Below are 25,854 nucleotides of genomic sequence, written 5' to 3'. Positions count from 1 at the left end.
AAGGAAAATAAAGAAAGGCAAAACAATAGAAAACGTAGGAAAAGATGAAGAGGAGTAAAGCAATTCAAAACAATTTAAAACGGAGCGAAAGATAAAGGAAAATAAAGAAAGGCAAAACGGAGGTGAACGAAGCGAGAGGGAAAACATATCGTGATGTCCTCGTGTTTGCCGTGATCGCAATTTCAGCTTCACTTTTCCCGTAACCAACTTTTCATTGCAGCTCGAAGTTACTCTACGCGCTTTGTGATCGGGTTCCATCAGTTCGCTGTGTGCCAGAACCGGTCAAGCCGAGTCTCGCATTTTTTTTTTTATTAACGAAATGAAAAATACTGTTGATTTAGTATTCCAATCCTGAACTCACTCCAAATTGTTGCATAGAAGCCTACGCCATTTTTTCATCATTTCATTTCACAATATTCTCTTTTTTTTATGATTTAGAGCCACGGCGTCAACAGGAGTAAAATAAATGTTTCACGAAAATGTTTACTAATCCAGCTGTATTTTTTATTGACCATTTCGGATTTGCATTTCAATATATCACTAGCCGGGTTTCGAATTTGTTGTGTATTGTTCGACTCGTTATTTCAGGGTAATATTTTCATTCTAGCAATTTATTTTTCAAACCAGTGTTTAACTTTTATTTCAAATTAATTTATTATAGCAGTAAAGTCTTACTCCTAAAGTTAAGTATGTTGTTTTATACCAGAAATTTTGTAGTGCATCAGGGGAAATAAAGTAAAATATATGAATCGTTGAATTGTGATGATGGAATGACAACCCGCGGAATATGTTTACAGAATAATCCTTCTAAAAAACAAGCGTTATTATTACCGTCCAAATTTTTCTCATGGTAACACTGTCGACTATACTGCAAAGGGAACACTCACTGCAAATGTTACAAAAAAACTACGATACCTTACATCTTTCTTTCGCTACAGTTTACACACACAGGCAAATATGTCAAGTATTTTAGGTTAGGCGGTGGCTGAATGGATAGCGTGACGGCGCCGGGTTCAGGACGACGCGAGTTCGATCCCCGCCCGGTGCCACCAAGCTGGGATTTTTCAGCCGCTGCCGAGTGGCTTAAAACTACCCACATGCTGTCCAGAAGACCACCTATCAACCCGGACTCTAGATTCTAGGATTAAAGATGAGCTCCCGGACTCTAGATTCTAGGATTAAAGATAAGCTCTGGGAAGGCAGCATGAGCCAATGCAAGATGGCGCCACTATAAACACTCGCCTGCTCCAGAACGGGCTGGGCCGACCATCAGGCCACACCGGGAAGAAGCCTTGGGCCGACCATCAGGATCCACCGGGAAGAAGCCTACCGGCGCAATAGGCCACGACGTAAAAAAAAAAAAAAAAAAAAAAACGGAAAGTAATAGGTCTGCAGAAGGAAAGCAGAATTTTTTTTAACTCCATGATCCTCGTTATGAGTACGTGTGTCAGTGATACATCGATTATAAAAGTTTGAATGTCCATCACCCTCTTTTTGTATCAGCACATTTGAGTTTTGCCTGCCTGCCGATTGGCATTTGAAATTTTGCTCTATGAAATAAAATTCGCTGCTTTGTGACGAATCCATCGGTACAGACAGGGTTTTTTTCTTTACGGTAAACAGGTCAAGGGCAATCAACAAAGAAAAAAAACAAGAAAGGCTGCTAATTCGCTGCTCCTGCAAAACAAAAAGGAGTGGCTAAAGAAGAGGTCCACTTCGGATGTAGAGGAGTCTTGATACTCTCCCTCATGAAGAGTCAAGTCGTATACAAGACTATATAAATCTAGCTAAGTGAACCTACTAAAGAACCACAAGAACCACCAGCACCTGACATCGAAATAGAAGAGGAGGAGGAGGAGGAGAAGGAAGACGTCATAATGAGAGGAGGAGGAGGAGAAACGGACGAAATGATGTTATAGTGACAATCTCAGTTTTGGAGTTATAATGTTTTTATCTTTTGACTGCAGAAGTGTTCAATTACTCTCAATTAATTATGTAAGTTACCAGCAAAATGACAAACCCGGTGAGCTACAGAATACCTCGGGATTATTTAGGTCGGTATTACAAGGCACTTTCGTTTCTAACATCAGCTATTTCTAAAGATCAAAGAGGGGGTCAGTCGGGTTCTAATGAGTGTTTCTTTAGGTTCACGGTACAGAAGAAGGGTCGAACCACCACCAGGGTCATACAACTACTCCTGTAAATGCCCACAACTCCTACGAAAGCCTTGTCAAATATGCGTACTTGGGTGACGAAATGTCTTTATGCTCCTCAAAAATGCAACGGCAAGGCATAATAAATTCATCGGTATGTATTTCAAAGGATTCTGTGGATTATCGAGTTCGTTTTAGGCAAAGTGTGAAACGAACGAACTGAGCTGAGCCGCTATAGTTCTGATTTCTATTTTTGATTTCTATTTTTTTATTTCTATTTTTTTATTTCTAATTTTTTCTATTTTTTTATTTCTATTTTTTATTTCTATTTTCTGTTTCTATTTCTGTTTTTTTATTTCATTTTTTTATTTCTATTTTTTTTATTTCTATTTTTTCATTTCTATTTTCTGTTTCTATTTCTGTTTTTTTATTTCATTTTTTTATTTCTATTTTTTTATTTCTATTTTTTTATTTCTATTTTTTTATTTCTATTTTCTATTTCTATTTCTGTTTTTTTATTTCATTTTTTTATTTCTATTTTTTTATTTCTATTTTTTTATTTCTATTTTCTATTTCTATTTCTGTTTTTTTATTTCATCTTTTTTATTTCTATTTTTTTTCTTATTTCTATTTTTTATTTCTATTTTTTTATTTCTATTTTTTCATTTCTATTTTTTATTTCTACTTTCTGTTTCTATTTATATTTATATTTCTTTATTTCTATTTTTTATTTCTATTTTTTTATTTCTATTTTTTATTTCTATTTTCTATTTATTTTATATTTCTTTATTTCTATTTTTTTTCAATTTTTTTATTTCTATTTTTTTATTCCTATTTTTTTATTTCAATTTTTTATTTATATTTTTTTATTTCTATTTTTTATTTCTATTTTTGAGTGTGACAAAGAACGTGGGGACGCTCGCAATAGTTTGGCCGTCATAATGGATCATATACTAGACTATTCTCTGACACTTTCGGATCCCACAACATTTTCCAAAGGCCATAAAGGAGATTACTCGGGTTCTCATCAGCGTCTTTCACATTCACGGTACAGAAGCCTTATTAAACTATTGCCAGACTAGAGGGGCTATTACACTGGGCAAATTTTCCGTGATCTTCAGTCAAACCACGATTTCCGCTGGCGTGGTTCTCATGTGTTTCTTGTTATTGCTGCTGATGATGATGATGGTGAGTAATACCGTCGTCCTTCAGTGAAATCTACCATAGCTTTGGAAGATCGTGGACTCGTCAGAAAACCACGGAAATGTGAGAACCACGCCAGCGGAAATCGTGGTTTGACTGAAGATCCACGGAAAATTTGCCCAGTGTAATAGCCCCTTAATAAAACCACACATGGAAATACCCACGGCAACCCCTAACAAAATCCTTATCTGTTTGGAGTTATCATCATGGATTATACACCAGGTCTCGTATTCTCAGGCGCTGTCAGCTTTCACAAGAACAATTTCCAAAGTCCATGCAGGAGACTCGTCGGGTACTGATGATTGTTTTTCACGTTCATGGTGCAGAGGGCTTGTCAAACTATCACCAGACTCATAAAACTACCCATGGAAATACCCACCACAACCTCTACGAAAGCTTTATGGTGCAGAGGGCTTGTCAAACTATCACCAGACTCATAAAACTACCCATGGAAATACCCACAACAACCTCTACGAAAGTCTTATCAGATATTGGTGTGTAAGGCCCGAAGTGTTTGAGAATAAGGGTCCTCAAGGGGGAATGACGAGCAGGCAACATTATACGAGGAAACTACAAGATCCTTCGCGGCGGAAAAGGGTGCGACATCCGAGACTGTCCTTCATGTGGGGAAGTGTTGACACGTCTTGACCTGGGTCGGTGCTCTCAGACGCTTTCACTTCCCACATCAACTATCATCAAAGGTCAAAAAGGAGTTTAACGGGTATGGTGTCCACGAGTATTTTCACAATCATAGCATAGAAGAAGAGTCAAACTACCACCAGGGCCGTTAACCCTTTACCGCCACTGGTAGCTTGGTAACATATAGTCCCAGGTCTTTCTCAGCCTCTGTGGTGGATAGTGGAGTGTTTCCCATGTGGTATTGGTGTGCTGGATATCCCCTCCCAAGGTGCAGGACTTTACATTTTTCTTCATTAAATTGTAGCAGCCACTTTTTGTTCCACTCCTGTAGCTTGGTGATGTCTTCTGGTAGGAAATCCGCAGTCAAGGGGTTAAACTATCCCTGGAAATGCCCAAAACTCCTACGGAAATCGTGTCAAATAAGTGTGCTGGGGCGCCGAAAGGTTTGAGAATATGGTCCCTGAAGTTTGACCAGAGGGAGTAAGCCGTTATGAAGGCTGTATAGTCAACACCAAATAGTTCGACTACCTTCCTAGCCAAGACCAAGACCAAAACAAGGACATTCTTACCGTCCCACCACAGAAGCGGGGGTGGTAGGCTCGATGGTGGTGGTTGCGGCGGTGGTGGTGGTTGCGTTGGTGGTGGTGGCTGCGTTGGTGGTGGTGGGTGCGCTGGTGGTGGTGGTAGGATCAGTGGCGGTGGTGGGTGCGATGGTGGTGGTTGCGTTGGTGGTGGTGGTAGGATCAGTGGCGGTGGTGTTAGTTGTGGTGGTGTTGGTGGTGGTTGGAGTCTTGGTGGTGGTGGAATCTGAAGCATTATAGAACTTGAATTACTTACAATGAAATTAGATAAAGGAAAACAGTAAATGCGTAAATAAGTAAATAAGCAAATAAATAGGAAAGTAATGATAATGATAGAAGAAGAAGAAAAAGAAGAAGAAAAAGAAAAAGAAAAAGAAAAAGAAGAGGAAGAGGAAGAGGAAGAAGAAGAAGAAGAAGAAGAAGAAGAAGAAGAAGAAAAGAAGAAGAAGAAGGAGAAATAAAGACGAAGACAAAGAAGAAGCAGAAGAACAAAAACAAAAACAATAAAATCAAGGAAAAGTAAACAAAACAATTAAAATGACAAAACATGAATCCTTTAAAACAAATATCACTCGTCTCTACACATCAGCATTCAACAACAACAACATAAAAAAATAACCGTGCCAAGAAAATAGTAGCGACAATAATAATCGCTTAAAACAAACTCTAACAAATGCAAAACGCGCGATCGCATACCTGGCTTCATGTCTATCAATAACTTATGCAGTGAAAAGAGATGAACAGTGGGAAAGCAAAACAACATCCAGCAGACAAACGGCAAGGAAAGGTAATGAGAGAAAAGAAAGAAATTACACGAAGGAAGAGAGTGGATGGAAAGGTGCGGAGGAAAGGAATGCAGGAAAGACTGAGGAAGATTAGGTGTCGGGTAATATGGAGAGGAAGACAGGAAAACACACAAGAAGAGGGAGAGAGAGGAGAGAAATACATTGAATAGAAATACAGAAAACATACTTAACCCGGTAGCAGCGACGGGCCAAATTTGTGGCTTTACCGTGTAGCAGTGACGGGCCAAATTTGTGCCATGATATAAACCCCAAAATAGATGATACATAGACTGATCACAAATGCCTTGATGTATATTATGAAATGGTTTGTGTGAGTGATGATTTTACAACAGGAGGAAACGCAGTAAGGAAAAAAGACGGCATAAAAGGTAACAAGATAAAGGGCAGAATAAGAAGACACGAGATAAGACAGCGAGGAAATACACTGCATCAGAAAATCAGAAGAAAATGCAGATGAAAATGCAATAAGAAAACTGGTATTGGACAGAAAAAATTTAATAAATAGAAAATCAAAGGAAGAGAAGATAAATACATAAGAAGGCAAAGAAACACCCCAAAAATTAAGTTTGTAAGTTGCTAAACCGATGGAAAGGGAAAACAAAAAAAAGGTCAATGAAGAAAAAACAAATAATAACAATGCGAAATTAAAATATTGAAAAACCAAACAGAGTAAGATAAACAAAGGAACAGAGGAACAAGGAGGAAAGTGCCCCCGAAATGAAGCAGAAGGAGGAAAATTTGATGAAATGGAGATAGGAAAACACTAAACACATAGGAATAGTAAGAGAGAGGAGATAAGAACATACGATAAATAGAGAGAAAAGAAAACAAATATCATAGAGAAACAAAGAGGAGAGTGACCAAAGAAATTTAAGCAGGAAAGTAGGTGAAAAATTCGATGTCAGGTTTTATGGATAGGAAGACAGAGAAATGTATAGCAAGAGGAAGAGAGAGGAGATAAGAACATACGATAAATAGAGAGAAAAGAAAACAAATATCACAGCGAAACAAAGAGGAGAGTGACCAAAGAACTTGAAGCAGGAAAGTAGGTGAAAAATTCGATGTCAGGTTTTATGGATAGCAAGACAGAAAAAGATATAGCAAGAGGAAGAGAGAGGAGGGGAAGACATTAAGATGGGAAGGCAGAAAAGAAAACAAATGTCATAGATGAACAAAGAAGAACGAAGGAGTGCCAAAAAAGTTGAAGCTGGAAAGGCGGAGGAAAATTTGATGTAAGGATAAATGGATAGGAAGGCAGAAAAAACACACTTAGAATTTAGAAGAGAGAGGAAAAGATAAAGAATAGGATGTCAAAACCACTACACAGATACGGAAAGGAGATACGAAAGGAGAAAACTTGAAACAGGAGGAAACATAACAAGGAAAAAGAGGGTATAAAAGGTAATGAGAAAAGGGGCAGAAAAACTAAACAGTTGGCCACGAGATAAGACAGCAAGGAAACACATAACATCAGAAAATCAAGAGAAGAAAGTGCGGATGGAAAAGCTATGAGAAAACTGGTATTGGAAAGAGAATAATATGAATAAAAAATGTAATAATCAAGCATGAAATAGTAAACAAATATGAAGACAATGAAACATGCAAAAAAAAAAAAAGTTTGTGAGTTGCAAAAGCCGATGGAAAAGGGAAACGGAAAAAGGTCAGTGAAGAAAAAAAAACAAGGAATGAGAAAAATTAAAGAAAGTTAGAAATTGAAAAACCAAATATACAGAGTAAGAACAGCAAATCGCATGTGTGGGGGGCTCCATTCATACAGTTCTCTTGGACAAAAGTAGAGTCTTAGGCTCTTCGTCTCATCAACTCCCCTCCTCATACTGACAGTCTTCTACCTCCGCCGCCATGTTGTCTCTCTATATTCTATCGATATTTTCATGCTGACTGCTCTTCTGAATTTCCTAACTGCATGCCTCCCCCCCCCCTTCCGCGGCCCCGCTGCACTCGACTTTCTACTCTAGCCCATCCCTATACTGTCTAGACCCCTTATGCAAGAGTTGACCAGCATCTTTAAACTTTCATCCCTTACACTGGTAAACTCTGGAACAGCCTTCCTATGTCTGCATTTCCTCCTGCCTATGACTTGACTTCCTTCAAGAAGAGTGTATCAAGACACCTCTCCTCCCGAAATTGACCTCTCTTTTGGCCACTCTTTACTTTTGTCTATTATGGGATCGGTGAGTAGCGGACTTTATTTCTACACTCTTGCTGTTGCCCTCGCGCCGTCTCCTTTGTTGTAAAAAAAAGAAAAGAAGAAGAAGAAGAAGACCAAGAAGTACGCCAAAAAGAAGTTACTGAATTGCTAGAGCCGTTAAAAAGAAAAACAATAAGAAAAACTAGAGAGAAAAGACAAAGAAAAATAAAGAGAATAAAAGAATCAAGAAAGAATAAAATCTGAATGAAAGAATAAAGACAAAACAGGATGAAGAGAATGAAAGGATAAAGAAAGAATATAAATAAGAGCAATAGAATAAAGAAAATATCAGAAAGAAAATAAGCAAGTACTGGTGAGAAGGGAAAGTAAAGAAAACGAAGAAAATAGAATATACCAAACATAGAAAATGGGAAAATAAAGAAAAAAGGCGCGACGAAACAAAGAAAACGAAGAAAATAAGATGCATTAAACAAAGAAAACGGGAAAATAAAAAAGAAAACGCACGGAGAAACGAGGAAAACGAAGAAAAGATGCACCAAACACAGAAAACGGGAAAATAAAGAAAGAAAACGTGCTGCCAATACATCACTGCCACATTACAGGGATATCTCATGTAAACAACCCTCACTATCTCTCCCCCGTCCTTCATCCCTCCTTCATCCCTCCTTCCCTCTCCTTTGTCCATTCCTATCTTCCTCCTCCGTCCATCAATCCCTCTATCTCTCCATTAGCGAAGACGAGGAAAAATGTGTGTTGAGGAAGGATTTGCATTCGTCTAAATTCTTATCCGAGGCTTAAAAAGAACAGTCCTATACCTGATATCTAATTATGGTGGGCAGCCAGGTGTGTGTGTGTGTGTGTGTGTGTGTGTGTGTGTAAATAAATAGTTCATATACAACCTACGAGTAATGTCTGATTAGGAGGAGGAGGAGGAGGAGGAGGGCGAGGACGAGGAGGAGGAGGAGGAGGAGGAGGAGGAGGACTTCAAATCAGAAATAAAATGAAGTAAAAAACAGAGCCCATCCACTTTTTTACATGCAAAATCATAGCTAATTTACAGCAATCAGGTAATGAGAGCAGATAAATAGTAATAGTTCCGTTAGTCGCTGGCTTTTATATTAACACTTCAGGGTTTATTTACTCTACGAAGTGGGTCCTTTACTAATAGCGTGGTGGCAGAATGATGAAATGGAACTGTACTTTTTTAATGAAATGAGAATAGATCAATAATACTAGTCACGTTAGTTTCAACTTTATATATAATTTCTTAAGGGTATAATTAAAGAAGGGGGTCTTGTAGTAATAGCACGGTGGTTGAATGATGATACGGAAGTGTAGTTTTATAATGAAGCAACTACTACCTTTCCTTTCGCCTATTAACCTGTTTTTTTTTATATATATACTTATAGGACAGAAGGGAAAAGTGATACCATAGAGGAACTGAACAGTCAAGTGAAACGTGAAACTTTGAGCCTCTTCTTGCATAATATTATGTTTAAATATAAAAGGAAAGGTGGAAAATTAGATGACAGATGATGTGGATAGCAAGAGAGAAAACACAGAAGAGCTGGAAGAAAGAGGAAAGACACAGGAAAGGATGACATAGAGAAACATTGAACAAACCTGTGCCAGAGAAGTTGAGACGGAAAAGGAAGAGGAAAACTAGATGACAGGTCATGTAGATAGGAAGACAGGAAGACACAAAAGAGCAAGAAGAAAGAGGAAAGACACAGGATAGGATGACATAGAGAAACATTGAACAAACCAGTGGCAGTGAAGTTGAGACAGGTAAGGAAGAGGAAAATCAGGGTGACAGGTGATGTGGATAGGAAGACAGGAAGACACAAAAGAGTAGGAAGAGAAAGGAGATGAAGACACAAGACAAAGGATAGGAAGACAGAGAGAACAAAGATGAACAAACAAGAACCAGAGAAGTTGAGACAGGTAAGGAAGAGGAAAATTAGGTGACAGGTGGTGCTGATAGGAAGACAAGAAGACACAAAAGAGCAGGAAGAGAGAGGAGAGGATGACACAGGATAGGAGGACAGAAACACACAAAAGAGCAGGAAGAGAGAGAGGAGGGGATGACACAGGATAGGAGGACAGAAACACACAAAAGAGCAGGAAGAGAGAAGAGGGGATGACACAGGATAGGAGGACGGAGAGAAACAAAGATGAACAAACAGGTGCCGAAAAAGTTGAGTGCATGTATTTTAACTTCCCAGATATGCTGAACCAGGCAGTGCATGAAGTGTGGGCAAAGATTAAACAAGGAGATTGCAAATAAATATCAGTGTACGTATAAGTGAAATAAACGTGAAAGGCAACAAAACAATTAAGTGAAGTTTAAATACAGATCAATAACAAGGAATTCTGATACACACTGCAAATATACACAAATTCAAACACACACAAACACACAAATACATTAAAAAACGAATGCATACACCAAAATACACATTCAAATACACACAAACAAACGCATATACATATACATATAATTAAACACACGAATGCACAGATACAGACACATATTTAAACACACAATCAAACACACAAACAAACAACATATAAACAACATACAAACATTCAAAAAACACATCAGAAACTTTATACGAGCGAGTTTATCTGCGGGGAATTGAATGTATTATGTGCTAGCTCTCATTAGGTTCACAAACAACAACAACACATGCTAATACAGACACATAACAGACAGACAGACATACAGAGAGAAAGACAGGCAGACAAGAGCACACACACACACACACACACACACACACACACACACACACACACACACTCTCACTCTCACTCTCACTCTCTCAAGCTGTTCAGTATCAAGACCTATTTCTTATTTTCTTTTTCTTTATTTCATTATTTTCTTCCTATTTGTTTCCTTTTTTATTATCTCATACATGCATTCTGTCTTTTTACTCGAATCTGTCTGTTCTTCTGTCTATTAATCTCATTCTCTATCCATCTATCAATATCTATTAGTATGGCCTTAGCAAACAAACAAGCAGCCCATTCAACCAAGAGACTAGAAATTAAACATCGTAGGGTAGTTAAAGAGTGGAGTTTACTGGCAAAGAATCGACAATATTTATTCTTCCAAAAGCTGAAATCCGTCGTTTGCCCGTGACGGCGCGGTGTCTCGAGAAAGTGAGTGTCTACAAATATCCTGGAACACGTATTTCAGATGAGTCTAAAGTGGAAAGGAAAATTATGGTAGCAGATGTGACGGTTTTTTTTCTTTTTCTCTTTCTTGACTTCTCTTCTTTTCTCCTTCTTTCCTTCTCTCCTTCTTTCCTTCTCCCTTTTTTTCCTTCTCCCCTTTTATTCCTTTTTCCCTTTCGTTTCTTTCCCCCTTCTTTCCTTTTCCCCTTCTTTCCATCTCCCCTTTTCTCTTTCTCTTTTTTCTTCTTCCTTCTCTCTCTCTCTCTCTCTCTCTCTCTCATCTATCTATCTATCTATATGTCTCTCAAGTAAAATAATTAAGAACCGTAGAGTAACATTGGGGAGGCGGTGGCGGAGTGGTCAGCGTGCGGGCGTGGTGAGCCCGTGGACCTTGGTTGAGTCACACCAAAACACGCTGATTTTTCAAGCTACCGCCCAGTGGCAGATGATTACCCACATGCTGCCCAGGTCTTCAGTCAACCCTAACTTCACCGACTACGGTCTAAAGGAGCACCAGGGCAGCATGGGCAAGCAAGAGTCATATATTTTTATGGGTAGGCGGTGGCTGAAGCGGTAGCGTGCTGGGTCCACATTCACCGCGTGATGGACGACACGGGTTCGAATCCCCACGCTACCACCTCGGATTTTTCAGTCACCGCCGAGTGGCTTAAAACTACCCACATGCTGTCCTGAACACCACCCATCAACCCGGACTCTAGAGGAAACCGTCCAAGAAACAAGAACGAGCTCCGGGGGGCAGCATGAGCCAAGAGAAGATGGCGCCACTATAAACACTTGCCTGCGCCATGACGGGCTGGGGCCGAATACCATCCAGGCCCCTCAAGCAAGCCTACCGGCGCAATAGGCAGAGACGTAAAAAAAAAAATACTATCACGGCAGCCACTATAAGTAGAATTCGGCTGCGCCACTAACGGGCTGGGGTCGTCGAAGAGGCCCCTCAAAAAGGCTTTCCGGCGCTCCAGGCAACACCTAATATGAAGAAAATGATGTTGAAAAAAAATCATATAAACAGATTCACGTACATCTTGAATCGTTTTTTTTTATCTTGGCCAATATCAGAAAGAGAAAATGAACACTGAATACAAAATAAAATAAAATACTCAAGGTGATCAGAAGCTACACTCATCCAGACCTACCAGAGAAGAAAATAAAGTTTAAAGTCTTTCGTCAAGTTTATGCTACTGCTGAAAGGGGATTAGACTCAATTTAGTTATAGAGCGATGAAAACTTAAACACTTTTTGACCAACTTTCTTCAGAGCGAGACGAAAATATCAGATCATGTGAGGGGGAACGATTTTTCTTCAACTAAATATTTTCGTCCAGCAAAATGGGATCGACTTCGAGTTAAAGAAAGTCAAGACCAAAAAAAAAAATGCGTTACTTATTGCTGGAAAGAAAAGGTAAAGATAGTTTTATTGTACTCGAAATTAATACGTTCCATTTGCATTAGAAAAGGAGGAGAAGGAGAAGAAGAAGAAGAAGAAGAAGAGAAGAAGAAAAAGAAAAAGAAGGAAAAGAAAAAGAAGAAAAAGAAAAAAGAAAAAGAAAAAGGAAAGAAAAGAATAAGAAAAAGAAGACAAAAAAAAAGAAGAATGCAGAATAAGAAGTAAATGAGGAGGACGAGAACAAAATAAGAAACAAAAACAATATGAAGAGAATAACCATGAACAAGAGAAGGAGGAGAAGGAGAAGGAGAAGCAGGAGGAGGAGGAGGAGGAGGAGAAGAAAGAGAAAAGAGGAAGAGGAGGAAGCGGAGGAAGCAATTTGTCTTGTAGCACGCATTAGACGCCTTGGGGACGGTCCATCAGACTTGAGGGGCCGCCACACACACACGCGCACACGCACACTCACACTAACACTCTCACACACACACACACACACACACACACACACGCGCGCGGGCGAGGGACGGAATTCCAGCCACGATTCTGTAATTAATATCCCTTCTATGCCTCAGCCAGTGGTCCTCCGGTGATAATACTACCTTACCTGTGACACTGGAGGTGGTGGTGGGGGTGGGGATGGTGTCTGTAGTGGAGGATTCGGCAGTAGCTGTAGCTGTAGTGGTTTGGGTACTGTCAGTGGCGCTTGTGTCAGTAACAGTGGTGTTAGTGGTGGTGTCAGTGGTGGAGTCGTTCCCCGCCCCCTGCCTACCGCCGGATGCAACAGTGGTGGGAGTTATGTTGCTCGACGTGTTCCCCGCTACACTGGTGACAGCGTTGGGATTGGTAGTGGTGGTGTTCCCAGTAACTTGGCCTGCTCCTGATCCCGCTGCAGAGTCGGAGGAGGGGGTGGTTGTCTCATTCCCCGGCTTGCTGACCTGAGTGGGCGGCTCTGCAAAAATATTCAGGACTCCCGTTTTTGTGTACCCTTGCAATAGATGTTTGACTTAGGTCTGTTTCGTCTTTTACATCAACTATTTCCAAAGGCCCCAAAGGAAAATTTAGGTTCTCATGAATGTCTTCTTCCCGTTTATGGTAAGGATGCTTTGTGAAACTACACCAGGGTCATAGAGCTACTCATGGAAATGCCCACTGCTCCTGTAAGGCTTTGAAAAATGTTTGTGCTTAGGCGCCGAATAATTAAGAATAAGGCCCTTAAACTTTTTCAATGAAGGAAATGTTAAGAAACCTTCGGAGCTAAATTTGATGATCTGATTGGTTTTATGGTTCAACGATAAAGTTCAAGTGACCTCCTTCAGTGTGTATCCTTGCGAAGTGTTCAGCTTGCCTCAATGTGTGCCCTGATGAGCTATGGTCTTTGCTTCTTCAAGACGCCTCTGTTACTCATTTTGATCATTGTTTTGGGTCTTTTATCCCCTTTTTTTTATATAAAGCAGCGTGCCACGGGTGCTTTATTTTCGTGTCAATGAAATTTTGCTTCTCCCTTTGTTCACTCTACCTTCAGGAAATAAGTAAATGCTTTGCAAAATGAATATATTCCGGTCACTACACCCTTCAGTCCTTAAAAAAAAATAAACATATGTACATACTTGTATAATTTATCAACCCAAACAAATCTTCTATATAGAATGTATCAAAATTTTAACTTTCTAAATCAATCCTTTAAGTGCTTCTTCACAACCTTCATCTTCCTTCAAAATCGTCAATTATTTTCTGTTTACTTATTTGCTATTATCTACCAGCTTCATCCTTTCATATATTACTTGTCTCCTACTCCTCTACCTTCTCCCTGATTATCTATTTCCTCCTACTCCTCGTCTACCACCCCATCATCATCATCATCACCTTTCACCTCAAACTCCTCTACCACCCCATTACCATCATCATCACCATCATCATCATCACCTTTCACCTCAAACTCCTCTACCACCCCATTACCATCATCATCATCACCATCATCACCATCATCATCATCACCTTTCACCTCCTACTCCTCCTCTACCACCCCATTACCATCATCATCATCATCATCATCATCATCATCTTTCACATCCTACTCCTCCTGTTACTCGTTTTCATATGCTGTCTTCAGGGTCACGTGTGTTACCTTATATACATTGCGGCCTTTCACTCCTCTACCACCTAATCGCACATCATCAGCATCATCTTTCACCTCCTCCATCCCTGCAGCCCTATGCACTCACCGGGAGAGCAGGATGGCATCGCTGTGGAGTTGCTGAGGAGTGCCTGGAGGACACTCTCGAGACACGGGTCCAGGTCACAGTGGCACCAGTTGACGCGGTAGGCATCTAGGTCCGCACTCGCCGGCGCCAGGCACACGCACGCCAGCACGGACGCCACACACGCCCAGGCTGAGGAGAGACGAAGGGGATAGGAGAGTAGTACAGGTTGAAGGGAGACGAAAAGGAATAGAAAAACACTGTAGGTTGAGCAAAGATTAACGGAATAGAAAAGCAGTGTAGGCTGAGGAAAGACAGAGATAGGAAAGTAGATGAGAGAGAGAAAAGGGATAGCAAAGTAGTACAGGCTGAAGGGAGAGGAAAAGGAATAGAAAAGCAGTGTAAGTTGAGAAGAGAGGAACGGAATAGAAAAGTAATATAGGCTGTGGAAAGATAAAGATAGGAAAGTAGATGCGAGAGAGAAAAGGGATAGCAAAGTCGTAGAGGCTGAAGGGAGAGGAAAAGGGATAGAAAAACACTGTAGAAGTGAGGAACGGAATAAAAAAGTAGTGTAGGCTGATGAAAGACAGAGACAGGAAAGTATATGAGAGAGAAAAGGGATATCAAAGTAGTAGAGGCTGAAGGGAGAGGAAAAAGGATAGAAAAACAGTGTAGAAGTGAGGAACGGAATAAAAAAGTAAAGTAGGCTGATGAAAGACAAAGATAGGAAAGTATATGAGAGAGAAAAGGGATATCAAAGTAGTAGAGGCTGAAGGGAGAGGAAAAAGGGATAGAAAAACAGTGTAGAAGTGAGGAACGGAATAGAAAAGTAGTGTAGGCTGCATGAAGAAAGACAGAGATAGGAAAGTAGATGAGAGAGGAAAGAGATAGGAAAGTAGATGAGAGAGGAAAGAGATAGGAAAGTAGATGAGAGAGGAAAAAGATAGGAAAGTAGTATGGCTGCAGAGAAATGAAAGGGGTAGAAGAGTAGTGTAGATTGAGAGGAGACGAAGGAGGTAGGAAAGTAGAGTGGCTGAAGAGAAACAAAACGGTTGGAAGAGAAATGTAGATTGAGAAGAGACGAAGGAAGTATAGGAAAGTAGAGTGGCTGAAGAGAAACAAAAGGGGTAGAAGAGAAGTGTAGATTGAGAAGAGACGAAGGAAGTATAGGAAAGTAGAGTGGCTGAAGAGAAACAAAAGGGGTAGAAGAGTAGTGTAGATTGAGAAGAGACGAAGGAAGCAGGAAAGTAGAGTGGCTGAAGAGAAACAAAACGGATAGAAGAGTAGTGTAGATTGAGAAGAGACGAAGGAAGTATAGGAAAGTAGTGGCTGAAGAGAAACAAAAGGGGTAGAAGAGATGTGTAGATTGAGAGGAGACGAAGGAAGTATAGGAAAGTAGTGGCTGAAGAGAAACAAAAGGGGTAGAAGAGATGTGTAGATTGAGAGGAGACGAAGGAAGTATAGGAAAGTAGTGGCTGAAGAGAAACAAAAGGGGTAGAAGAGATGTGTAGATTGAGAAGAGACGAAGGAAGTATAGGAAAGTAGAGTGGCTGAAGAGAAACGAAACGGATAGAAGAGTAGTGTAGATTGAGAAGAGACGAAATGAGGTAGGAAAGTAGAATGTCTGAAGAGAAACGAAACGGATAGAAGGTTAGTGTAGACGGAGAAGAGACGAAAGAGGTAGAACAGTTCACTCGACTAAAAAACTCTGATCTTGACACCCTGATCTGATATTGTACCTTAAAAATGTATTCATCATGTTAACTGGTAAGAAAACTGATGTCTGGAAAAGGAAGATGATGATGATGAAGAGGAGGAGGAGGAGGAGGAGGAGGAGGAGGAGGAAGAGGAGGAGGAGGAAGAGGAGGAGGAGGAAGAAGAGGAGGAGGAGTAGGAGGAGGAGGAAGAGGAGGAGGAGGAGGAGGAGGAGGAGGAGGAGGAGGAGGTGAAGGAGGAAGAGGAGGAGGAAGAGGAAGAAGAAGAGAAGAAAAAGTAAAGTAGTGGTGGTGGAATGGAAGAAAAAGAAAAAAAAGAAAGCATAAAGAATGAAAAGTAGAGAGGAAGGTAAAAATTCTGAAAGGCAGGAAGGAATGAAGGAAGGAAAAAGAGAAAGAGGAGAATAAAGGAAGAGGGGTTTAAGAAGGAGAAGGAAAAGAAGCTGCTTGTCTTCTCCGCTGGACCTGCAGACTTCCACGTTTCCAAATTAACACTTATAGCCTCTTCCATTTAGCGTAACCCGTTTCTGGGTCGTGATCTGTAGAGTCCCTCATAGAATCCCGACAACCTAAGATTTAGACGCCATTATTGGCCCTGTGTTTTCGTCGCCCTTTTCAAACACTAGCACACGCTCTCGCGGCGAAAACAGGGACAATAATGGCGTCCAAATCTTAGGCTGTCGGGACTCTATCTATCAAGGGACTCTACAGATCACGACCCAGAAACGGGTTACGCTAAATGGAAGAGGCTATTAATAACAACAGCTACTTGGCTCTTTTCTTAGAGCAAGGTAGGTAGCTCAAGGACAATAAACAAAACCAACAACACATTAAGTCCTCTAGACGCTGCTCCAACAAAAGGGAACAGAACGAGTGGCCAAAAGAGAGGTCAATTTTTCGTGGAGAGGCGTCCTGATACCCTCCTCTTGACAGAGTTCACGTCGTAGGCAGGAGGAAATACAAACGAAGGAAGGCTGTTTCAGAGTTTACCAGCGGAAGGGATAAAAGACACAGCAGAGGGATGAAGGAATGAAGCTGCTGCTTAACTCTTGCATAAGAGATTTGGACAGCACAGGGATGGAGTTAAGCAGCATTTTCATTCCTTAAGGAATGAAAATGCTGCTTAACTCTTGCAAAAGGGATTTGGACAGCACAGGGATGATGGAATGAAGATGCTGGTTAACTCTTGCAGAAAGGATTTGGACAGCACGGGGATGAAGGAATGAAGATGCTGGTTAACTCTTGCATAAGGGATTTGGACAGCACAGGGATGAAGGAATGAAGATGCTGGTTAACTCTTGCATAAGGGATTTGGACAGCACAGGGATGAAGGAATGAAGATGCTGGTTAACTCTTGCATAAGGGATTTGGACAGCACAGGGATGAAGGAATGAAGATGCTGCTTAACTCTTGCATATGGGATTTGGACAGCACAGGGATGAAGGAATGAAGATGCTGCTTAACTCTTGCATAAGGGACTCGGACAGCACAGGGATGAGGGAATGAAGATGCTGCTTAACTCTTGCATAAGGGATTTGGACAGCACAGGGATGAAGGAATGAAGATGCTGGTTAACTCTTGCATAAGGGATTTGGATAGTATAAGGATGAGCAAGAGTAGAAAGTCGTGTGCAGCGGGGCTAATACTTCCTACAGAGAATACTAATAAGATAAACGGTTTCATCTACTCAAAACCTTTCCATGTTTATTCCTACCATTAAATCTATTCGTAAGCAACTCTCTACCCCTAAAAAACTCGCTTATAACTTGACTCCTTCCTAAAGAGAACACCAAATAGATAAACGGTCTCATCTACCCAAATCCTTTCCATGTTTATTTCTACCATTAAATTCATTCGTAAGCAACTCTCTACCCTTAAAAACTCGCTTATAACTTTACTTCCTACAGAGAACACCAGAAGATAAACGATTTAATCTACCCAAAATCCTGCCCGTGACATTAGTTTTCCCGGCAACGTATTTAGTGGACAGCCTTCAGGACCAGCGGAGAATACAGTTTTCTTTTCCTTCTCGTTCTTAAACCCCTCGTCCTTTACTCTCCTCCTCCTCCTTTTCCTTCCTTCCTTCCTTCCTTCCTTCCTTCCTTCCTCTCAGAATTTCTACCTTCCTATCTACTTTTCATTCTATATTCTTATTTTCTTTCTTTCTCTTCCATTCAACCACCACTACTTTACTTCTTCTTCTTCTTCTTCTTCCTCTTCTTCTTCTTCTTCTTCTTCCTCTTCCTTTTCCTTTTCCAGACATCAGTTTTCTTTTCCTTCCTCTGCTTAAACCTCCCTCACCTTCTCCTCCTCCTCCTCTTTTTCCTTCCTTCATTCCTTCATTCCTTTCAGAATTTCTACCTTCCAATGACTTTTTTAGCCTTTTTCTCTTTCATTCCTTCTTTCCTTCACCCCTTGTTTTCCGTCACCCCTTCTATACTTCCCTCTGTCTCCCCCTTTTCGTATTTCCTCTTCATCATCCTCATCCTCATCATCCTTTTCCAGCATTCACTCATTCCTTCCTTCCATCCTTTCTACCTTACTTTCTACCTTTATCAGTTTTCCCAGCAACCTACTTAGTCGCCAACCTTCAGGACCAGCGGAGAAGACAATCTGGGAGCTGTCCGCTTAAGAACTTGTGGATTGGCAACACTGGACGACACAAGACGGAAGGATGGAATCTCACTAATAGGAAAGATCGTTTTAATTTGGATTCTCTACGCACGAACTCTTTCATATTGCCATTAGGGAAGATGGCGCCACTATAAACACTTGCCTGCGCCATGACGGGGTGGGGCCGTATACCATCCAGGCCCCTCAAGCAAACCTACCGGGTCAATAGGCGGAGACGTAAAAAAAAAAAAAAAAAATCTCCCCTTCACTTTAGTTCCCCAATGCTGACCCCTGAGCAGCCTAGCACAGGTTCAATGCTGAGTGGAGACCGACACGAGTATGTCACAGGAATCAGACTCGCCCGATGCAGCACGAGTCGTTGGGTACGTCTTATATGACATCGTCTAGCTTTAGTAATTTATCTCATTAATTCTCAGGCTAATAATCCACATTCCCATAAATAAATCCACTGTACATGTTTGTTTGTCTTAATCTTCCCACAAGAGCTCACACAAAAACTTATCTTTCAGACAAATTTGTGGAAAATGTTCATAAACTGGCAACACTATTTTAGCAGTGCAGCCAAGTACATTAAACGAGTATTGATTATGTTAAGGAGTTGGAGTCGGAGATATTTTTACTGACTCCGACTACGGCCAAAAGTAGCCGACTCCACCGACTCCGACTCTGGCCAAAAGTAGGCGACTCCACCGACTCCGACTCCGGCCAAAAGTAGGCGACTCCACCGACTCCGACTCTGGCCAAAAGTAGGCGACTCCACCGACTCCGACTCTGGCCAAAAGTAGCCGACTCCACCGACTTCGACTCTGGCCAAAAGTAGCCGACTCCACCGACTTCGACTCTGGCCAAAAGTAGGCGACTCCACCGACTTCCGACTCCGACTCCACATCCCAGGTAATTTGCTCTTCTCTCACCCTCTTTTAACCCTCTTTCCCTCTTTCCTTCCTCCCTCCACTTTCCTTCTCAATACAGGATCCAACTCTATCGTCTCTTGCTCTCTCTCCCTCTTTTCTTCCTTCCTTCTTCACTTGACTTTCACTCTCACGAACTCACTCATTTCCTCTCCATTTGTTCTCACTCCGTTATCCTTCTTCCTCCTTTCTCTTTCTTTCTCTGCTTTGCTCTTTTTTCCAAGGATTCACTCTCTCCTTCCTTTCCTCTTTTCCTCCACTTTGGTCTTCCTTGCATGAATTTTCTCTCTCCCCCAGTGATGTTATATACCTGGACTATCAGAAAGCCTTCGACAAGGTACCGCACGAGCGACTCCTTAAGAAACTGCACTCGGCGGGCATTGGAGCCAATCTGATCGCGTGGATAAGAGATTGGCTCACCGACAGAAAACAACGAATACTACTCAACGGACAGCCTTCCGATTGGCTTCCAGTCACTAGTGGAGTGCCTCAAGGGTCAGTGCTGGGACCCATTCTCTTCATCATATGTATAACGACCTCGAATCAGGACTGAAATCAACAATATCGAAATTTGCTGATGACACCAAGGTGGGGGGAAAGGCCCTCACAAAGACCGACTGCGAGATCATTCAGAAAGACCTCAATCACATTATCGAATGGTCGGAAAAATGGCAAATGTCTTTTAATGTTGACAAATGCAAAGTCATGCACATTGGGTCCAGAAATAGTAACCACACATACATCATGATTGGGAGACCTTTGCAAGCGATGCAGGAGGAAAAGGATCTTGGAGTCACTATCAGCAGTGACCTGAAACACGCTAATCACTGTAAAAAGAGGAACTGGAACTGGAAAGGATTCAACGACGCGCCACGAAGATGATTCCAACCTTCAGAGCTCAACCGTACGAGGAACGACTCAAAAGACTCAGTCTCTTTACATTGGAGAAAAGACGCCTGCGAGGGGATATGATTCAAGTCTTCAAGTATCTGAAAAAATTCAATAACGTCAATTACCCAAATTCTTTGAACTGCAAACCAACCTAAGAACAAGAAATAACGGTTTACCCATTCAGTCTAGTCGATGTAACACAGACATCGGAAGGAGTTTCTTTTCAAACCGAGTCATCCGTAATAAATGCGAATACCATCAACTCCTTCAAATATAGAATCGACCGTCACTTCGCTGCGTCAGGAGTGAACTGAATATTGAGGTGCTTTCATCTGCTCCTCAATATCGAGGTGCTTTCATCTGTTCCTCAATATCGAGGTGCTTTCATCTGCTCCCCAGGCCCCAGGCTGTCGGGCAGATTAAATCACCAAAGCGGGCAACCTCGTAATGAGCCAATAGGCTTTCTGTTGCCTGCATTTCCATGTTTCCATGTTTCCTCCTCCTTCCTCCTTCCCTCCACTTTGGTCTTCCTTACATGGATTTTCTCTCTCTCCTCCTCCTTCCTCCTTCCCTCCACTTTGGTCTTCCTTACATGGATTTTTTCTCTCTCCTCCTCCTTCCTCCTTCCCTCCACTTTGGTCTTCCTTACATGGATTTTCTCTCTCTCCTCCTTCCTCCTTCCCTCCACTTTGGTCTTCCTTACATGGATTTTTTCTCTCTCCTCCTCCTTCCTCCTTCCCTCCACTTTGGTCTTCCTTACATGGATTTTTTCTCTCTCCTCCTCCTTCCTCCTTCCCTCCACTTTGGTCTTCCTTGCATGGATTCCCTCTCCTCCTCCTTCCTTTCTTCAATCCTTCCTTCCTTCCTACTTTGCCATCTTACAGGAACCGATTCTCTATTCTCTCATTTCGTTCTTCTCCGTTTCCTCCTTTTCCTTTACGACCATTATCACCATCAATACAATGACCTCTTCTTCATCTCCTTCTTCTTCTTCCTCCTCCTCCTCCTCCTCTTTCAAGTCGGCTAAGGCTCTCAAGGTCACGTACCACTTAAGAGGAAAGACCAAAGGAGGAACACACATCGAGGTCACTATACCAATATTTTGTTTTCGAAGTGTTACGCCCGTTCCTTCCTTCCATCCCTCCTCCTCCCCCTCACACCTCCTCCTTCCCTTCCTCCTCCTCCTCCTCCTCCTCCTCCTCCTCCTCCTCCATTAAACATCCACACAGGGACCATTTCAAGACAAACACAAACAATGACGACAAAATATCACCGAATGTATAAACGAAGTCTCTGATTCTTATGCTCCCTCTCCCTCTCTCCTCCCTCCCTCCCCCTTCCCTACCTCCTCCTCCTCCCTCTCCTCCTTCCTCCTCCTTCTCCTCCTCCTCTAAATAGCCACAAAAGGAACGCCATCAAACAAAGAAGAAAGAAAAAAAACATTCGCTATAAAAGATCACAGACTTGACAACTCCGCTCACTGATCCTTCCTTCCTTCCTTCCTTCCTTCCTTCCTTCCTTCCTCCTCTCTCTCCTCCTCCTCTTCTTCTAGTATCTGAATAACCTGCTCACACCATTCTTTTTTTTTCATCCTTACTTTATTTTCTTCTTCGTTTTCCCTTCTACGTTCCTTTCTTTCATTATCCATGTTTTTTTTTCTTTTCACCTGTCTTCCTCCTCCTCCTCCTCCTCCATTTCTTTCTCCTTCTTATCCCTCCTCTCTTTCTTTTCCTCCTCCTTCCTTCTTATCCTCCTCTTCCTCCTTTCCCTTTTTTCAATACTTCCTTTCATAATTTCTATCTTTTGACTACTGTCCCTTCTATATCTTTCTCTACTCCTTCTCTTTCCCTTCAACACCAATACCTTTTCCTCCTTCTCCTCCTCCTCCTCCTCCTCCTCCTTCTCCTCCTCCTTTTCTAACACCCATTCCTTCCTTTCATTCTTTCTACTTTCTACCTTTCTTTCTTCATTTATCTTCCTCTTCCTCTTTATCCTTCTCCTCTCTCTTCCTTGCTCTCTTCTTCCTCCTCCTCCTCTCCATCTTTCTTAACTATTCCTTCTCTTCATCATTGCTCTCTTACTACCTTCATTCTTCATTTTTCCTCCTCCTCCTTCTTTTCTTCCTTCTCCTTCTCTCCACTTTTATTCACTATTCCTTCCCTTCATCGTCGCTATCTTACCTAACACCTTCATTTCTCATTTCTCCTCCTCTTCTCAACCAAACTAACTCAAACCAACCCTAACCAACTCAAGAACTAGAAACACGGACTACATATCATCCAGGCAAGGCGTTACAATACAGACGCTGGCAGGAGTTTCGTTTCAACCCGAGTCATACGCCACTGGAACAACCTCCCTGCTGAAATAGTAAGTGCAGAAACCATCAACTCCCTTAAAACTCGCATCGACCGTTACTTAGTGGCAATAAAAGTCAAGTGAACGTACGTAATGAAGTACTCTGATCGGCTCGAGAGAGAGGAGGGAAAGGAAGAGAGAAGGAAGGCAAGAAAGATAAGCAAAAAAGAAGAATGAAATGAAAGCAGAAAGAGTGAAAGAAAGATAGAACCAAATGACTGTCGAGTAGATCATATCACTAGAGCGGGCAACCTCGTATATATAGTGGACAGTTAGGCTTTCTGTTGCCCGCCTGTCCGTGTTTCCATGTTTCCTTCCCCTCCTCCAGCGGCTGAATAAACTGCTCACGCCGCCCTTTTTAGCCTAAGCGTCAAGGGTCCTCGAGTATCCTGTTCCTCCCACTCAGGCGAAGGACGTTCAGCGGCTATTACTGTCTGAAACCACTTCTTTGGGGGAGCGCGGAGGGGGGAGGGGAGGGAGAGAGTGGGAGGGAGAAGGAGGTGGAGAAGGAGAGGGAGGCTACGAAGAGGAAGAATAGGAAGAGGAGGAGGAGGATAAAGGGAAGAGAAAAAGAAAGAGACGAAAAGATAATCATACGAAAGAAGGAATAAGAAAGAAAGAGAGAGAAGGAGAGAGAGACAGGGAAAGGGAAAGGAAGAGAGAGAACGCGGGAAGAAGGAAAGAGAAAGAGAAAAAAGAAGAGAGAAAAAGAAATGAAGGAAAAAGAAAAAGGGAAAGAAGGAATGATGAAAGGAAAGAGACAATAAAGATATAGATAGAAACATTAAAAAAAGAAATAAAAAAGTGAGAGAAAGAAGGAATGAAGGAAAAAAAGAGAAGGAAAGAAAGACAAAGGAAAATGAGAAGGATAGAATGAAAGCAAAAAGGAAGAATAAAATGAAAGTAGAAAGAGTGAAAGAGAAAAGAAAACGATAAACAGATGGAACTAAGAAGAATATGAAGGAAAAAGAGAGAGAGAGAGAGAGAGAGAGAGAGAGAGAGAGAGAGAGAGAGAGAGAGAGAGAGAGAGAGAGAGAGAGAGAGAGAGAGAGAGAGAGAGAGAGAGAGAGAGAGAGAGAGAGAGAGAGAGAGAGAGAGAGAGAGAGAGAGAGAGAGAGAGAGAGAGAGAGAGAGAGAGAGAGAGAGAGAGAAAAAAAACTAAGTCTATAGGAACAACAAATTCCTCCTTACATTAATTTGAAGAGGAGGAGGAGGAGGAAGAAGAAGAAAAAGAGGAGGTGAGGGAAGATGAGGCGGAGGAGAAGGAAGACAAGGAAAGGGAGGGAGGAAAACGAAAAGAAAAAAAGAAGAAGAAGCAAAAAAAGAGGAAGAGAAGGAAGAGGAGGAGGTGAAGGAGGAGGAGGAGGAGGAAATGAAACAGGATATAAAACGTAAATCAAGAGAAGGACGAAGTGGAGGAAGAGGAAGAGGAAGAGGAGGAGGCGGAAAAGGCGAAGGAGGAGGAAGGACAGAAACGGATGAAATTAAGGAGGAGGAGAGAAGGAGAGAAGGAGGAAAAATTATACCTAGGGGCTTGGAGACACACGGCGTGAGGGAGGAAGGAAGACGAAGGAGGGAAATGGAGGAAGAAGAAGGGAAGAAGAAGAAGAGGAAGAGGGGAGGAGGGAGAGAAGGAGATAAACGCCTCATCAAGAAGTGGGCGCGAGAGAGGAGGAGAGGAGGAGAAGAAAAAAAGAGAAAAAGAAAAGAAGGAAACAGAATGGAAAAGGAATAAAATGGAAAAGAAGGAAGATAAAAAAGAGGAAGAAAAGGAAAATGCAAGAAAAAAAATTATGTAAGGAATAGAAAGGAAGGAATAAAGAAAGGAAAGGAAGATGGTGAGGAGGAGGAAGAGAAACAGGAAATAAAAGGAAATTCATGAAGAGGAGAAAGTGGAGGAGGAAGAAAAGGAGGACAAAGAGGAAAGGGAGGAAGAATAAAGGAGAAAGAAGACAAGGAGGAAGAAGAAAAGGAGGAAAAAGAGGAGGAGAAGGAGGAGACTGAAAAAAAAAAGGAACAGAAGGAAAAGGAAAAGGAGGAAGAAGAAAGAAGAAAGAAGACAAGGAGGAAGAAGAAAAGGAGAAAAAAGAAAAGGAGAAAGAGGAGAGAGAAAAAGGAGAAAGAAAGGAACAGAAGGAAGGAGAAACAGGAAGAGGTGGAGAAGGAGGAAAAAGGGATAGGAAAAGAAAGAGATGAAAGGGAAAGACTGATACGAAAGAAGGAATTAGAAAGAGAAGGAACAGAGAAGGAGTGTTACGAAATAAGAAGAGAGAGAAAAGAGAAGAAAAGAGGCAGAGGAAACGAAGCAGAAAGAGGAAGAGGAGAAAGAAGAAGAGAAAGAGAAGTGAGACGAGAAGGAGGAAGAGGTAAATGTGTTAAACGAAAATAAAATAAAAAATAAAAACGAAAAATGAAGACGAAAAAGTAATAGAAGATGAGAAAGAGGAGGAGGAGGAGGAAGAAAAGATGGAAGATAATAAAGACTCGAGAAGAAGAAGGAGGAGGAGAGAGTGGGATGAGAGAGATGGAGAGAGAGAGAGAGAGGGGAAGAAGAAGCGAAAGACGAAGAAGAGGAGAACGAAGAAAAGTGGAAGACTAATGAATCACGAAGAAGGAGAAGAAGAGGTAAAAGAAGAAGGAGGAGGAGGAGGAGAAGGAGAATAAAGAATCGAAAAGAAGGAGAAAGGAGGAGGAATAGAAGGAAGAGGATAATGAATCGAAAAATATAAAAAAAAGACGGAGAAGAGAGTGAGAGGAAGAAAAAACGGAAGACGAAGAAAGGAGGAGCAAGGAGAGAGAGACTAACGAATCACGAAGAAGGAGAAGAAGAGGTAGAAGGAGGAGGAGGAGGAGGAGGAGGAGAATAATGAGTCGAGACGGAGGAGGAGGAAGGAAGGAAATAGAATGGACTCTTCTGGACCCTCTGGACACGGCTCGGCCCTTCCCTTCCTGGACCGACCCTGGACACAACAACGGGAAGGACCTCTGTAAATCGTCCTGGACTCTGGCGGCGA

The 25,854-nt window shown here is 41.6% G+C and overlaps 1 protein-coding gene across 1 annotated transcript in view; it reads right to left on the bottom strand.

The window, feature by feature from the left end:
- The window catches only part of LOC127001188 (serine-rich adhesin for platelets-like), a 199,854-nt gene that overhangs the window by 94,768 nt on the left and 79,232 nt on the right, over positions 1-25,854 (bottom strand). The window contains exons 3-5 of the mRNA XM_050865403.1: positions 14,359-14,526; positions 12,741-13,085; positions 4,565-4,802 (exon numbers count right to left, since the gene is read on the bottom strand). Of these exons, the coding sequence (XP_050721360.1) occupies positions 4,565-4,802; positions 12,741-13,085; positions 14,359-14,526 (751 nt within the window). The remainder of the gene's footprint in view (positions 1-4,564; positions 4,803-12,740; positions 13,086-14,358; positions 14,527-25,854) is intronic.

The sequence above is a fragment of the Eriocheir sinensis genome, chromosome 20 (assembly GCF_024679095.1).
Source record: "Eriocheir sinensis breed Jianghai 21 chromosome 20, ASM2467909v1, whole genome shotgun sequence".
Taxonomy (NCBI): Eukaryota; Metazoa; Arthropoda; class Malacostraca; order Decapoda; family Varunidae; genus Eriocheir; species Eriocheir sinensis.
Note: the sequence above shows the minus strand (reverse complement) of the source record. Positions and strands in the feature narration are given on the sequence as shown.